The sequence below is a fragment of the Lipotes vexillifer genome, unplaced genomic scaffold, assembly GCF_000442215.2.
Source record: "Lipotes vexillifer unplaced genomic scaffold, Lipotes_vexillifer_v1.1 scaffold215, whole genome shotgun sequence".
Classification (NCBI taxonomy): Eukaryota; Metazoa; Chordata; class Mammalia; order Artiodactyla; family Lipotidae; genus Lipotes; species Lipotes vexillifer.
In genome coordinates, this window is record NW_006776544.1 from 1,010,797 (window position 1) to 1,028,411 (window position 17,615).

The following is a 17,615-nucleotide window of genomic DNA, read 5'->3' on the forward strand; positions in this document are numbered from 1 at the left end:
GAGTCCTAAAAATGAGAAATTTAAGAGGGACACTAGAGTTACAAGGGAAATAGTGAGGGCAGAGGCAAAGGGAACTGCGTGTTGTTCAGTATCTCTGGAGCATAGAATATATGTAGAATGGTGACCAGAGATGAGGCTGGTGAGGAAGGCAATCATCCCAGACCTTAAGGTGTATTTGATGCCTGACTGGTAGTCCCTGGAGGGTTTAAACAGAGCATTGACAGCAGGGAATAAAAGACCTATTAAGATATGTTAATTACCATTTTACAAGTAGCCCATGAAGGATACCAATAGTAATTTTCTTTTTCTCTCTGAAAATTCACCTGCAGCTCCCGGAATCTTCTTTTCTCAAGACTCATCAATTAAGTAAATATCTAAGAAAACTTAATAAAGTAATGTGTTGCTTTAAATTAATATTTAAATAATTACAAAGGAGTGCTGTTTGAATCTTCCATTCTTGTAGTTTTACTTGTCTGTAGTAAAACTCTCCCCTTTTGCAACCTCTCAGGACTAAGCTAAAATTGTAAAGTAGGCAAAGCTAGCTGTTCGTGCTCTTCCACCTCCTTCTCTCTTTGTTCTCCCTTTAGTCCTGTGCCCCCCTGATAGACAGTACTTTCACTCCCCTTTCAGGGAGCACTACTTCTGGGATCTGGATCTATTCTTTTCCCCTGTCCCCACTCAAAAATGCTGCATTACTTTTGCCTTTTGAGGTTACTGGTTTTCTAATGATGATAAATTAGTTTACTATATATATATTTATTTATTTTTAACATCTTTATTGGAGAATAATTGCTTTACAATGATGTGTTATATATATATATAGTATAAATGACTTAATCTGTTACCCCCCTAAGGATATTTGCACTGTAATCCGAAGTAATCAGTCTCTCATGATGCAAAATAAAGGCCAGTGGAGAACTTTTCTTTGGCCTGGGAGCCTTTCACCCCTCAAACCTTGGTGGCCACCCATTCTGCTGATGTCCTATTCCCCTCAAACTTGAATAATAGTTCATGCACATAAAATAACTCCTGATAGAACACACATACCCAACACCATCATCTTTTAAACACTCAACAAACCAAATGAGGTTCAGGATAGTTTTTATAAATCCCAAACTCTGATGCAAATGGTTGGGTAAAGTGAAGTAGTGTGTGGTGGTAAATGGTGTTGATGTTCAGACCAAGGTTTTTAGAAAAGGATTTGGGGGTAGGAGTGATAGCAGTCAGCTTGTCTGATTTGCTGAGGGCTCATGGGATACAAGGATGCTGAAGGAAGGAAACTGACTAGCTCAGTATCAAGGTAGTTTCAAGAAATAAAAGTGAGAGAATAATGATTATGTGTAGTTTTATACAGTGTTAATTCCTGCCTCCCTCTTCCTCCTGCCCAACTCCCACCCTAGACTACAGAATCACTTGAGTCTTTTCAATAGCAAATGCTCTGGATACCCTCTTATTAAAAGTCAGCTAAGATGAAGAACTCTGTATATGACCTGGAGCTTCTCTCCCATTCCTTTCAAATACACAGGGTTAAAATACCTTTAGCTATACCTAGGACTATTCCAGGACACAGCACAAGAAAACCTAGCTACAACACATCTGGTATGGCTCTGCCCATTGCACCCATGTCACATTCCTTTACCTTACAGAAAAGAACCCAGGTTCAAGGCCTTTGGCTTAGTCCTCTTGTTCTGAGGCAGCTCTTTGCTTCCCAAGACTCAACTGTGGACGCATCATGTCTGTTCCACCATTTACCTCCTCTCTCTTCTCTTCCTCCAACTCCTTGGTTCTCTGTTTTTTCTAATGCTAACGTAAAGGACATACACAGTAAGCTTAATAAAATAGAATTAGGAACCAAAGAAGTCAGGACAGGAGGAAGCAAATGTGATAAGATAGCAATGTGGTAAACAGTTGTAATTATTAAGCTTTGCATTTAGATACTGAGTATGTTCTGATGATTGGGATAGAAGATGAGAGGAGAAACAGAGTAAAGAAGGCAGTGAGTCTGTTGCCCTGAAGACTGTGCTCAGAAGTTTATATTTCACTCATTGAGTGACAGTCTAAGGTTTTGAGGAGAGATGTAATATTATCAAATCAGTAACTTTGCTGAATACCCCTGATAGCATCATATATGACAAACTGAAGACAGACACTTCTTCTCTGCAGAAGTCCATTAATGATTTGTAGCCTGCACAGTGGCCTTCATTTGTACACATAGAGCTAAAATATGTTAAATGGAAATTTATTTACCAAACTTTCTTGAGAACCTACTATGTTCAAAGTATAGTGCTGATTATTAGACAGATACCAAGATGAATAAAGCACTGCCCCTGACCTCATTTGTGCTTCACAAAGCACCAGAAGAAAAGACAGGGAGACATGAGCAATACCAGAGAGTGAATTGAGGGCAGGGCAGTGGATAAAATGTTAGGCAAAGGGAGGGCCACCAATGGAACTACCCAGTTTTTGGCTTATCAGATTGGACCACTGATGTTAGGATACAGAGGTGCTGCTTTTAAATCCCATTCAACCACTGGAATGAGTAAATGGATTTGGCAATAGAATGGACTACATGTATGTATGATCAGGAGGTATGAGACATCACTCCAAAGCTGTGGGCCTGAGGTACCAGTAGAGGACCACCAGTTACATTAAAACTTAGATATTCAGAAGGATTAGGCAGACAGACTAAAATTCAGTCTTGTCACGTTAATCTTCAAGGGGTGGTTGGCCAGTTATCTTTTGGACTAAAGTGAGGTTGTATGGAGGAGAAGGTTAGGAAGAGAAAGGTTATATTTATAGTTTTATGACATAGCAAGTTAAACGGTGAAAAACTGTGCCTTATCTTTGGGGATTCTAAACTAATTATCATTAATATCACTGCCCTCTTTATTTAAGAAGTAGAGAGTTGACAGTACAAATGACCTAAACCTTAGACGCTTTAGTAGCATCAACCTATTAGGGAAAACCACCTAAGACTAGGGAAAAGTGGATGGAATATTATGGCACTCCTAGAATTGTGGTAGAACTTTCCAACATAACAGTGAGTTCATTTGCATGTTTCTGCTCAACTGACTCCAAAGAGAAACTGATAATTCACTGCAAATTGCAGATTTGTATCCAATATTACAACTAGTTTCTAGTGGTCTTATATAAGGCTTTTCTGATCTATATGGTTAGTTTTGTTCTTAGTTCTGTGCTACTTCCTTTTATCTAAATGCATGCCTTTGGGACAGAAAGTCTGTGGGGAGAAGTAGAAACATACACAGGACTCCACTTGCTGCCTGTGGTATAAGACAGGGAGAGCAGAAAAAAAGAATCTGGGTGCATTGGATTACAGAGGATCTACAAAAAAGAAATTGTGCTGGGGTTGGCCTCAGAAACTGGGTCTTAGAAAAATGAATGAAGCCAAAGGATAGGAATTATGTCACTGATGTGAGCATTCATGTTCTAGGTTCTATATTGCAAAAAGGTATTAGTCTGTGGATGGGCTATTGATGTCTGACCCTAACTGAGACCTTTTCCTGCTAGGATTTAGGTTGTAATTTCACAGTCTGACTGTATGTCTCAAAATTAAATTGTTAGGCCTTGGAGGAAAAAGCAAATTTGATAACTTAAAGGCAGGCCAAGTAAAAATGAAAATAGAAGCACCATGTTTCCTTTAAGAAGGTCAAGAAGAAGAGAGGCAAGGGATCCATGGAGGTAGAAAAATATGAAAGTAAATCATAATTAGTCTTAGGCCTTGATTTTTTAAAACTTTTTGTTATTATTCTATAATTTACATGATTTTGTTGTTCTCTTGCCACAATTTAGTAAAACATAATTTTGGTTCCATGTAGTAGGTCATAACAAATAATTCTGATTAGAACACAGAATAGAATATTGTGATACCTAGAAAAGGGCTCCATCTAATTTGGTATTGCATATGATCTGAAACTCGTTATTTTAATCTATCATTGTCAGTGGATCATCCATAGATCTTTTCCTACTGGGGCAAGGCAAGGAGACTAGGAATTTTGAGGAGGTGGCTGCAGTGACCAGTGTATTATATCCAGCCATCACAAAATATGAAAAAAGGTCGTGAAATATTACATACCCAATGCCTGATGACTCTATCCTCTCTTCTGATAGTGAGAGTTGCTGTAGCACATGCCGTGAAACATTTCTATATGAAACAAGTAAGATGGTTCAGGCAGAGCCCTGTGCAGAGGCAGCTGCCAAGTCAATAGGGCAACCAGTGGCACCGTCAAAATCATCTTCTGCCCATAAAGAAAGAACAGATGTAGAAAGAACATATCATAGGAAAGAACACTCAGAAAAGAAACCTAAAACCCCCGAACATAAATATAATGAGAAATTTGAACCCCCCCAAGCTTAAAACCTGTAAATCCAATAGTCACCTTGTTGCACTGATTGAAACAGGCACAAGGAAATGTAAAGATGCTACCACTGAAACAGATGGCTTAGAACGCCCACTATCTCCTGATGAAAAAGCAAAAGCTGTAAATGAGATGCAGGAGTTAAATGATGTTTTAGTTAACTTTAAATATCACCTAAAAAAGGAAACTGAGTTGATTTTAGAAAACATTTTTCATGAAATGGTGTCTGAATTAACCCAGACCATCCCCACCCTTTCTTTTGTTACGGCCGAAGCTTTGGTTGACCAAACTGACACTGACAAAGGAGACTTGCTCTCCAGTGTTGATATTTCCTCAGCAGCTGCTGAAATTATGGAAAATGTGCTTGAGAAGCTACAGTCTGCAGTTGAGAAAAAATGTACTGAGGAATTTTCACAAGAAAATGTATCCATTCACTTTAAATCAAACTTAGTCAGTGGAGAACATTTCATTTCTCCAAAAGAAAAAACTTCAAAAGCTTCATTGCCCTATGCTTTGGAAAACATGAATGATATTGCAGAGAATATGGTTCATGTGATTTTAGAAAAGCTGACGGCTCTTGCATCTTCTAAGCAAAGTGAACTTTTTCATCTTGAAATCACAACTGAACTGGCTTATCAGCAACACAGGGAAGATCCAACATATACATTCCTTCAAAGAGCCAGCAAAAGGAAATCCAGTGTTGAACCTGATGCTGCCAATTTGATTGGCAAGGAAGAAATACAAAATCCAGTGTCAAATATTTTTTCCCAGTCCTCTCTGGTTGGTTATATAGAGGAAGCAATCAGCACTATACTAGGCTACATACAAATTGGACTTAATAATGAAAGGCTCATTGCAACTGAAGAAACAGTGATCATCCTTCAGCTACTTGATGATATCTTGGCTCAGCTACATCAGACACCAGTGAAAAACAGATGTCCAAAAGAATAGACACTCCAGAATGAGCAGTCCTTCTGGCACTGAAGAAGACAACAGACTCACCAGCACTAGAGTAACTAATGCTCCTAGGTATGTGTGCCTATTTCCACCTATTAATGTTCCTGGCATGGTCCTTTATTCTGAAGACGAAAATGAAGAAATAGACAAAATTGTAGAAAATGTATTGATTTCATCTATCAAAGATGAAAAAGCAAAATTACAAGAACAGGTTCCTGATCACTGGTTAACAAAGGAAAATGCTGGTTTTAAACACAAAAGCAATATGAACTTACCTACAAAGCCTGCTTATCAAGACAAAGTAATATTTCATGATCAGGGATTAAATACTGACCTTCCAACTTTTAATAATAAGGACCTTTTTAAGGACAAGCCTGGTGTGAATAAAGACATTTTACTTTTCAGCCAAGATGAAACGTATCAAATACAAAAAGCTTTAGAAAATATAGTTAGAAGTATTTTAGCACAGATGATCAAAGATATATCTTCTGGGCTCTCTGAACACTTAGACTATAAAAATGGTAGAGAGGCTTCACTTCTTACCTCAGGAAAACCACAAGATCTGTCACATCAAGAATGGATGGACCAGATGTTCTCTGTGTCAGAAATCCATACGGTAGCTCAAGATATTATAGATGCTGTATTAAAAATACTTCACATGGCTTCTAGTCACATTATCGGACATTCTTCGTCAGTACATCAAACTTCTCTAGATAATACTGACATACCAAATAAAGAGCCATTAGCAACATGGTTTGATAGTAAAAGGAAGAAATTTTTATCTGCACTTGGTGTAGACTCTACAAAACATACCTGGTTAGAACCTGGAGCAAGTGGCTTGACATCTGAACCTGTAGATAACATTAATGATAAGATCATTTAACACGATTTTTAAGAAGTTGAACTCATTTGTTTGTCCAAAATTACAAAACCGCTTCAAACCAGAAAGCCATGCTGCCCATTCAAAGCCTGTGCCTGACAAGAAATCTTTGTCTCGATCTCACCTTAGTGTTTACACAATTAAAGTGATAAAAATTGTTTTGGATGCTATCCAGGAAGAACTATAATACAATAAGAAAAATCTAAATCTTAGCAGGAGTAGCCCTCTCAAGAATTTTAGAGGTAGAGGATTTTTCACTGACACCAAAAACGAATTAGACTCTGTCGTCACAAAGCTAAGTAATAACATTATGACAAGTTCATTAGCAACTTGCATTTGTGAGGTGTTAAGTGGAAACACAGATAAAAGCAATATTTTACTCCCTTCAGATAAACTAAGGTCTAAAATCTCATATGGAACTGGTGGCACTGATCAACAAAAACTTTTGCCTTCTCATTGCCAGCACATGCAGGAGGAAGTTCACCAATGTACTAGATTGTAAGTGTTAGATAGAATTGGTGATACCTTATATGACATGTTATGCAAGCTCATAGGAGACCATCCACATTCTCCCCTACCTGATGAGCAAAATACAGAGGGGATCAATGAGAATTTGAGAACAACCAGTACATTACAGTCCAATAGTGAGCTAATTTCTCATACAATTCTAGAAGGTATTGTTTCAAAATTATGTGGTGTTGAGATAGATTGCATTTTCAAAAATTCAGAATTTAAAGCTATCTCAGAGTATATTGACACTGACAGCCTGTCGTTTGCTTTCTTCCTTCTTGAGGAAATGAGCAGAGACTCTGACATAATCTTCAGCATGGTGCCCAATGTGACCTGGCCAGGTAGCCAAGAGGTGACTAACAAAAAGGGAAAAACTACTGCCCCAAAACAGGAACCACAAAAGAAAAGCATCTAAATAAACTGAAAATCATGGCTTCAGATATCCTTAAAATGGTTTTTGCTAAATTGGAAGGGTTTGCCAATGGAAATTTAGAAACTCTGGACGCTATAATCAGTGGAAATAAAAAGAACAGCAGGACATACTGGGAAAGTGAAAATACCAACATTTGTGCTAACACACGTGAAAAACGATTGCAGTCGACTTTATACATGCATGCAAAGAAAGTGTCAAGTACTATTTTGAAAGCTATTCAAACTGAATTAAACGTGAGCTTGCCAGATTTGGAAACATGTATAAGCAAGCCACTACAAGAGAAACAAACGCTTAAGAACTTAGTCAATTTCATTTTGGATGCAATTTCTCCAGATATCTTTAATGAAACTGAACCAGAAGAGAGAGGCATCGAAAATTATAGATACAGGCCAACCTACGGAAATTTTCTTCCTGGAGGAGCTGACCCAGAGTCATATCTAAAAGACCCTGCAGAAACAGAAAGAAAGTGCTGAAGAGGAAAGACCAACAGAAGAAGAAACTAAATCAGATTCTCTTAAGCAACAGGAACTCGAAAGAACATTAAAAAAATTTGAACTAGAATTCAAAGAGCTACAAAAGTCCCCAGTCGTGCCCATTATAAGAAATATTTTGAATGAAATTTTTCAGAATGATTTAACTGATCAACCAAATGTGCTTCCTCTTCCCCAGTCCCATTTACGTGACATTCCTCATGCTGGTGATGAGCCACTTGCTCAAACATCTGTTCAACCCCTGGATAAAACAATGGGCCCTTTAGTGTCTGAAGCGGATGTAACCATTGTTGCAGATAATGTTGTTAGAACCATATTTCAAAAACTTTATTCTGCTGCTATGACAGATAGAAATGAAAATTAAAATAGGTATAATACTATCGCCTTTCCAGCAAATATCTCTTTTACTGAACATACCAGTGGAGGAAAGTCCCCTGTTTATTCTACCATACTGGACAGAAATCCATGTACACTTCAGTCCACATTCAATATTGGTAAACTGACCAAAATAAATGTAGTTGAAGATATTATACAGTCAGTATTAACAAATTTAGAAACATTTGCTAGTACCAAAGTAAAAGCCCTCTTTTGTCCTCTTATCAATTTCACAGTTCCAATGGCTTTACCTTTACAGCAGGATGAGACTGCTTCAAGCCAACCATGCTTATCAACCAAAGATTCATATTCTGATGACCAATTTTCTTGTTGCTCAGTGGATCATAATAAATCAGGAAAGACCACCTCAATATGTCAACTGAGTACCTCTAAATTAAATATATATGCAACAGAAGTGGCTAGACAAATTTTACAAGGAATCAAACATAAGTTAGATAAAGAAATAAAAACTCCATTCTTAACTCATAATGTTGTGGCTTCTGAAAGTATTCCAAGTCAGGTTGTTAACACAATGTTAGATATTGTGTCTACTAAAGGCAAATATGAAAAGAATATATTTGACAGAGAGACTGATCCAGGTCGGCCAGAAGATATTGTTGAAAAGCTGTTCAATAAAAGTGATTATCGAGAAAAACTTCAATGTCAAATACTAGATACCATTGAAGGTATCTTAATTGACATCTGTGAAGAAACAATAGATGAGAATAATCTCCCATTTGCTGTATCCACTCTTAAATGTAATGTAAGTGGGAGACATTTAGAAACAAACTCTGAAAGGGACCCTGAGTATGCGAATAAGGCTATTCTTAGGCTTTTAGTTCCTAAGGAGTATATTGCTATGATTTCCAACAGTATGGTGGATATTGTTCTTCAAAATCTCACTTCTGCTATCATGCTTGCAGTAAATGCAAAGGATTCTATTTCTCCAAGACTGCCTCTGATATTTTCTGATGCATTTCCCATAGCAGAGGTCAACAATCTCCTGTTATAGACTCAATGAATGGAAGGAAAAGGGAGAGATTTCCATTTGCAAGAAAGGAAAGAGATGTACAGCTGAAATCAGCTTATTCTGATGATAGTCAGACAACTGTACTTAAGAAACAAGATGCCAGACTTCCCTGGTGGCGCAGTGGTTAAGAATCCGCCTGCCAATGCAGGGGACACGGGTTCGAGCCCTGGTCGGGGAAGATCCCACATGCCGCAGAGGAACTAAGCCTGTGTGCCACAAATACTGAGCTTGCGCTCTAGAGCCTGCGTGCCACAACTACCGAAGCCCGGGCACCTAAAGCCCGTGCTCCGCAACAAGAGAAGCCACTGCAATGAGAAGCCCGCGCACTGCACAGAAGAGCAGCCCCCGCTCGCCACAACTAGAGAAAGCCCACGTGCAGCAGTGAAGACCCAACACAGCCAAAAAATAATAATAAAATAAAAAATTTTTTTAAAAAAAAGAAAGAAAGAAAGAAGATGCCAAGAAATCTGCTCCTGAGCCATGTGAGGAAAATGCTCATTTCATTACTAAAACTATTTTTTTTTTTCTTGCGTTATGCGGGCCTCTCACTGTTGTGGCCTCTCCCATTTGCGGAGCACAGGCTCCGGACGCGCAGGCTCAGCGGCCATGGCTCACGGGCCCAGCCGCTCCGCGGCATGTGGGATCTTCCCGAAACGGGGCACAAACCCGCGTCTCCTGCATCGGCAGGCGGACTCTCAAGCACTGCGCCACCAGGGAAGCCCACTAAAACTATTTTGAATAGATTAAAATCTTTTGCCACAGAAAGAATAGATTTGCTACTTATTCCTGATACGGAGACTAGAGAAAAACCATATGTTGGATCAGAATTTACAAATTGTAAAAAAGATGACAGCATATTTCTTGAATCAAACCAAATGCCATTAAATATGAATATCCTGAAAATATCAACAGCTAAAACCGTTCTCAGTCAACAAGTCACAAATTACATATTTGCTAATTTCAGAGAAAAACATGGACCTGCAATTCATGTATCACAAGCTAGTCTTAAGGAATATGCTGACATAATCGCCAGTACCATTTTGACACATAAAAAATGACATATACCTAGAAATCCAAAAGATGTATACATATCAAAACAATACTTCATTCCAAGAAAACATCATTGCAAGTGAAACTGTCAACAACATCTTAAAGAGTTTACATGATAAAATATCTTTAAAGGCAAGTAGCTTTTACTCAAAGCAGGACCCTGGTCTTTTTACACAACTAACTGTACAAAATGAAATATTGCCTGGTCAAAGAAAAATGGAAGACAACACTGAACTGCCTCTCTTTTCAAAATGCCCAGATCAAAACCAAATTATATCAGAAGCAGAAAACCAGAGAAGGACTTTGGAAGAAATATTTAGAAATGGAGAATCTGGACAGGAAAAAATAACTTCTTTGTTAAGTGTAGTTAAGGATATGTTAAAGAAGGTATATCAAAGGGTAATGGAAGATACAGACCATTGGCCTCCATTTAATGAACTCCCCCACTTTACATCTGATTCTAAAATTAAAACATCAGCACAAAAAAAAGCTTTCCAGTCACATATAAACAGTGTCGCAAACGACATAGTTGAAAGTATTTTCAGGAAAATGTTCTCAATAATTATGACATCTTTATATGAAAACAGTGAGACCAGGGTAGAACTGGAAGCATCTGGCAATGAAGAACTGCTGATGAATCCATCGTGCTTTAGAGAATTGAAACAAGCAGAAAAAAGAAGTGTTCCCCCTGAACCTGTGATACCACAAGTTTATCCTTACACAGGTATTGGAAGTGTCACTTCATTGGAAAACATTTTATTGCAATTTTCTCCATTGCGACTGGGTGAACAATTGGTCCAAAAGGTTCTCAAAAAGATCACAGATTTTGCTTTGCTGAATCTAGAAGAGAGTTCATCCCTTAAAGGTCAATCTGATGAAATTCGGTATCTGAGGCCATGCAGTTCTAAAGCTAGCCCCAAGGGCAGCCCTAAGGCAAGTTTTAAGACAAATTTTGAAACAAAATCAAAAGTTACCTCTTTGGCTAAATTTGGAAGAAAACCACAGCTAGGACCTGGTGGAGCTAAAGCCAAAAGCAAAACCAAGTTAGGTCTTAGAGAGAAGACTCTAAGAGGCAACCAGTCCAAGACTTCCATTGGGCTACCAGGCCTGCTATCCATAGGGGATGCCAAAAATCTCTCAGTGAGAGCAAAACTCCCCACTGTGGAGCTAAAAATGTATTCCAGGGATATAGTAAGTAATATTCTGGAAACAACTGTGAATGAATTTCAAGAGGTGAGGCAAAATAGAGCAATGGTAAATATAAACACTTTACCTTCTGATCAAATTGAGATAGCAAGTGAAATAGTTGATGCAGTTTTGCAAGGATTATACGCTACGAAGAATAATTTGGCCCATCCAATAAAAGGCTCATACTCAGATGATCTCAAACTTTCACAAGGATATTTTAGTACAATCTCTTTTGCAAATCCAGAAGCCCATTTCTCTTCGGAGAATGTTTCTTCACAACTAGAAAAAAATCTTTCCTAAAGAAAATATTTTTAAACAAATGTTTGATAAATGGCAAACAGAACCAAGTGACATGGATAACGAAAAATATAAGCTATCGACGATAGCTGAGGCTGCTTTGAATGAAATTTCAATGAAAGCAAAAGAATTAGAACAATCTGTTTCACTTTTAAGTTTGTCAGTTCTTGAGCCTTGTGAAAGCAGGCACCATAATTTTAAAAGAGCTGCTTCTAGAGTTGAGGATTCCCAAACACAAATTAATACATTTGGCCAGGAAATTGTTGAAAAACTATTCGAAAAATTCTGGACTCAGATGTTCACAACAGATAGTAAAGAAACCCTAGAAAGCAAGAAAGAAATTGCTGCTACAAGTAAATGTAGTTCCTTGAGAACAAACAATCTCAATTATGTACCATATTATAACACAAAGTTATATTTGCTCAAGAGGTAAATTGCTCAAGAGATCTTGGAAGGGGTTCTGAACACCTTAGAGTCATTTGTAGACATACAGTTTAAACATGTCTCTACATATGCTTTTTCTGAAATTGTGAGAACACCTATTGAAAACTTTTTTGCTGTGCAAAGGAAACCATTAATGAAAATAATATTGCCCAAGTTACAAACACTGAATAAATTTCCTGATGAATCTAAATCAAGTAGTATGATTTCCCAGGAAAACATACAGAATACCCTTCAACAGCTTTACTCATTCCACTCAGAATTGCTTACTTATACTGTTAATACTGTCAATGATATGCTTAGTATAATTAAGAACAAACTAGACAAAGAAAAATGCCATGAGGAACCATCTTCAATTAGCATGTTTGAAGAAAACATTGTAGCAAGTCAGATCATCAGCACACTGATGGACCAGTGCACTTATTTCTATGAGCTGATAAGCCAAAGCCACCCAAAGGAAAATATGCTCCAAGGAGCTAAAAATGCCTGCATTGCTAATTGGTCCAGATTTGCAACTGGAATGGGAATGTCCACTTCAAAGTCAAAGGGCATTAGCTTCCGGGATGATCCTCCACAAAGCCCTGCCTTGCCTTATTCAGAGAAAGATATGAAAATAAAGGACAAGACTTCCTCAAATATACCTTCAGATGTCAGATACTCTTCAGGAAATTCAACTAAAACCACAGAGCCAATGGAAGGGCTCGAATCTGACCTTAAACCATCATCTTCTAGAAGTGAAGCTCAAGTCTTCAGCCATGTTGATCAAGCTGTGAAAGGATACTGCTCTCTCCTCGAAGGCACCGTCTTACAAAAGCCATCTCAGAAATCTAGTGACTCTGCACAAGCAGCACTAGAGCACCCCATGTCCTTCAGAGGAATGGAAGAAGGTGAAAATCAAAGAGTGCTTCACTATGATCCCCCCAAACCAGTTGTTAATCCAAACGAAATACAGACAACCATTTCTCCACTCAAAATATGTTTAGCTGCAGAAAATATTGTCAATACCATGCTGTTGAGTTATGGCCTTTCAAGTCAAACCCCACACACTAACGAAAGTATGAAAACTATGAAGCCATTTTTTGTATCAAAGGAAAGGCCTTTCTCTGTAATGTGTGAAGAACAGAAGAATGAGAAAAGCTTGCTTAAAATATGGGGGGGCTTCCCTGGTGGCGCAGTGGTTGAGAGTCCGCCTGCCGATGCAGGCGACGCGGGTTCGTGCCCTGGTCTGGGAGGATCCCATGTGCCGCGGAGCGGCTGGGCCCGTGAGCCATGGCCGCTGGGCCTGCGCGTCCGGAGCCTGTGCTTCGCAACGGGAGAGGCCACAACAGTGAGAGGCCCGCATACTGCAAAAAAAAAAAATACATATATGGGGAAAAAGAAACAGCTATGAAATTGAAGAAGAAAACAAAAGCTTTCTGACAAGTGGAGAAGATTCCACTTTACTGGAAAAGTGGAAAAATAAGTACCCAAAGTTAGAGAAAATAGCAACTCTCGAAGAGGCTGAGGTCATTGCTTTTGCAGATCAGGAACTGGGACCACATGCAACCCATCTAGTAGCAAGATATGTTACTATATCTGGTCACACATTTCAAGAACTTTGAAACCAGAGGTGAGTGAGGACTGACTTATAAAGAGTTGGCATCATTTTAGGGGAAAAAAAGTCATTGATAATTTTAAGAGTTTTATTTTTAAACCTCACACGCAAGAAGCTACATTCACTGCTTCTCTGAAAATAGCTTTAGATTTGGGGTGGCTGTTTATTCACTTGTGTGTTTTTCAACTGGTCAGTATGCTAAAAGAAAAAATGTTACCCATTTACATAATTTTTATATGGAGGAGTGTTTTTCAGTTTTCCCTATCTAAAGATGAGATTAAATGGGCATAATTTAAGGTGGGATATTTTGGTTGGGCATGAGGAATGGCTATGAAATGATGTTTTGCTTGGGACGTACAACTGCTCTAAAGGCAGTTCCCAAACAGAAGTTCCAAGAGGGTTTTTTTAAAGTTCTTTAAAAAAAGACTTCTTACATTATAGTCAGACCTCATGCATAGTTAATCAACTGTAATGATCCAACTTCTTTTTGAGGTATACAGTTAAAGTCTTTACAATTACTGATGATAGTTTATAAGAACAGTGGCATTAAACTTCTTGTTCTGTTCATGTTCCAGTGTTCTGACCTAAATCCTTTTTAGGTATAATACTCTAAACCCATGCTTACGAGTATGATATCTGCACTCCCTTTCTATGAATGCTTACATGCATATATTGGGTTGAACCATATGAAATAGCCATTTTTATATGTCAAACATCAGCAGTTTCATTCTGTTCTATTTATTATATACTATTTAGTCCCAAGTGGGATAATTAGCTGAATAGCCAAAAATGTTTTCAAGAATTATATGAGATCTCTAGATATCACTGGAATCACTCTACGGCCTTGTAACACTAAAAGCTAGAAATCATTTCTCTGCCCCAGGATTTCAGCTTCTTAAAGCAACATAGCTATCCAAGGAAGAAACCAGCAATTAGAGATTTGAATTCTAAATGGGCTGCCCAGGAGAAGTAAAGATTCCACAGGTGGGAAATAGAGATTTGAAGAAAACCCAGTTCCTTTCTTGACTAGATTTTCCTATTTCTTGAGTGAGGTATACCCAAAGTGAAATTCATATGTAAAATATTGCCAGTATTTTGAATGGTCAACATTTTTCCTTAATGCATGTTAATAATACCAATGTTTTCTGTTTCAAGGTCCTCTTAATGAAAAAGTGTCTATTATTTCCATGCTGTTAAGCAAAAATTACAAATCAAAACAGCCTCTAAGAAGCATAAACAGTGATTCTTCACTTAATTAACTTTGTGAACATCTCACTGAATTGGTTATTTCCTATACAATTTCAAGCATTTCTGATTGCACCAAAGATGGTGGAACAATACAGAAATCACTGGAAAACCAAGATGCAATTTTTAGCAAGGTTATTTTAGTTCATTCCCAAGTGTTTGATAGTCGGTCAATTTCTATCAGAGAACTTGCTTTAAGCATTTCTGAAATCATTATTCGAAGCCTTTTAAATAGTGACATTTTAAAGGCAGATGTTACACAAGTGGTTTCTGTAAAAGCAAAATATATTTATTACCCCAGACCAGCTGTGGCTGACTTCAGCGATCTCTTTCAGGATCTCTTAATAGGAGTAACCCATGTTCTGTCCAAAGAAATAGGAATAAATCATCACATTGACAGCAAAGGAAGAAACAAATCACCGTCCACACCTAAAAGCCATAGTTTGCCCATTTGCAACAAAACCAAAACTATGAAAAGACAGATAGGTGCCAGAGGTTGGAAATCAGCTCCTACTCACCAAATTAATCAACTAGCACAGAAAAATAAACTAAATTCTCTAGCATGTAAGTTAGACATTCTGGTTGGCAGCCTAAGAACACATGAATTCAAAGAAGTAGTCAACAAAATTTTCAATATTGTTTCCAATTTGTTTTTGCCAGATGAATGCCCAAATTGGGATACAGATTCTGGTAAAATAGCAAGAGAAATGTTCCTATCTTCAAATAACCAGCAAAGTCATAGAATTCCTAGAAATAACCTAGGGCTCTCCCCCAAATCAGCTTTTCTTCTGAATGTTGTGTGTGAGAAACTTATTAGAATACTCTTGGAAGAATGCACAACCAACAACTTCCTTACAGATGGTCCTCCTTCTGATGAAATATCAACAGAATGTCAACTGTTCAACATACTTCAAAATGTAGAGGATTATTGCAGGGGAACAATGGACTATGGCTTACCAGTTGAAGGATATGACATATCAGACCTTTTGGAAAATCTGGCGGAAATAGATCAAGAATCTATGCTTAGTATTATTTCCCATAGCTTGGTAAAATCCTTAATGGAAAAACTGTCATGTGGTATACAGCAACCTCCCAGAAGTCTACCACTTAGAAACAAGCATTTAGCATATAGGACAAGAGAGAGACCTCCTAGTTTCCCAAAAGCAAAAAGGCCAGAATTAAAAGAATCAGGACAGGGTAAAGACTCTGTGAGATTCATGAGTTATGACAGCAAGCCTCTGACAGGACCATTGAATAATCGTAGGGTGATTCATTCCAAAATGCAAACCTCATTCCATAAGCAATTTTCAGAAAAATTCCCTTTTATACCTCCTCTTCGAAGACCAGGTAAAAAGGAATTGAATGCAACAGCCTTTCTTAACATGTGATATCCAGGAGGCATGAACACAGGAGTGTACTCTGCCACGTTTCTGGAGGAAATAATTGCAGACATTTTTCTTAATCTCACCACCCCAATGCAGGGCAAAAATGTAAATATCACTGAAGCCCAGCTCAACGAGATGAATATATTAGATGTCAACTCTGTGGTGAATGAGTTTAATAATGCTCAAGTCACTGTTTTACAGGATGTTGAAGAAAGGATATGTTTTCCACCAATCTATAAAGAAACTGTTAGTAAGATTGTTGACACTGTTTATAATGATGTATTGTGGGACTATGCATTTCAAGTTACCTGTGGCAATCATCTGGCACATGCTGCCACATCAGTAGCAGAAAAGATAACTAATGGCATATTGAAAGAGAGTATAGACTACCAACTCCCATTGTGCTTTGTTGGAAAGCTCATGCCTAATTCATATTACCCTCTCAAAGCTGAAAATATACTACAGAAACTTCAAAACAACCTGAGTGAACTTAATTACCAAGGTCAACATTCAACAGGCTATACTACCATCCTAACACACGCATTTTTAGAAGATGTCATCAGAAGACTATTATCTCAGCTCATTCCTCCACCCAGCGAGGCTTCATGCTTGGGAAAGAAATACTTAATGACTTCGGATTTTAATGAGATGGCCACCTATATAATAAATAAGGTTTTGTTAGCCATTTCAAAGCATAAGATTTGGCTCACTAAATACGACTGTCAATATCTATATACAGAAAAAACCCTTCAAAATATGCTGGAGTCTGTTTATAATAATATTTTGCAGATGTCTGGCTTGCTTGCGTCAATACAGAAAAGTATAGGAAGCCAAAGCCCAATAATGGTTGACCGAATGGCCAGTCTTATTATTCAAGAGATTATTGAAAATCATCTTCAACCCTTTTTGTGTGAAGAGGGCTTACCTCATTCAACGACTCCATTGGATGAAATACCAAATACGGTTAAAGAGGTTCTCAGTGAAGTCACAGGATCACACAGACCCCAGAAGCCATCATCACTAGGTATGGACTTTTTTTTAAAATATTTTTTTAAACTAGATCCTTACTCTATCTACAATTTCTCCTTTCTTCTTTGCCTTTAATATTTATTTATTTATTTATTTATTTTTGGCTGTGTTGGGTCTTGGTTTCTGTGCGAGGGCTTTCTCTAGTTGCGGCAAGCGGGGGCCACTCTTCATCACGGTGCGCAGGCCTCTCACTATCGCAGCCTCTCTTGTTGCGGAGCACAGGCTCCAGACGCGCAGGCTCAGTAGTTGTGGCTCACGGGCCTAGTTGCTCCGCGGCATGTGGGATCCTCCCAGACCAGGGCTCGAACCCGTGTCCCCTGCATTGGCAGGCAGA

General features: G+C 38.2%; 1 protein-coding gene across 1 annotated transcript in view; it reads left to right on the forward strand.

Annotated features, from left to right (window-relative positions):
• LOC103089232 (fibrous sheath-interacting protein 2-like) overlaps positions 1-17,615 on the forward strand; it is a 79,504-nt gene that overhangs the window by 44,456 nt on the left and 17,433 nt on the right. The window contains 15 exon segments of the mRNA XM_082930884.1: positions 4,022-4,350; positions 4,352-5,309; positions 5,311-6,213; positions 6,215-7,106; positions 7,109-7,622; positions 7,624-9,016; positions 9,019-9,150; positions 9,501-9,572; positions 9,790-10,097; positions 10,099-10,967; positions 11,013-11,575; positions 11,577-13,176; positions 13,373-13,604; positions 13,606-13,637; positions 14,778-17,262. Coding sequence (XP_082787010.1) covers positions 4,022-4,350; positions 4,352-5,309; positions 5,311-6,213; positions 6,215-7,106; positions 7,109-7,622; positions 7,624-9,016; positions 9,019-9,150; positions 9,501-9,572; positions 9,790-10,097; positions 10,099-10,967; positions 11,013-11,575; positions 11,577-13,176; positions 13,373-13,604; positions 13,606-13,637; positions 14,778-17,262 — 11,282 coding nt within the window.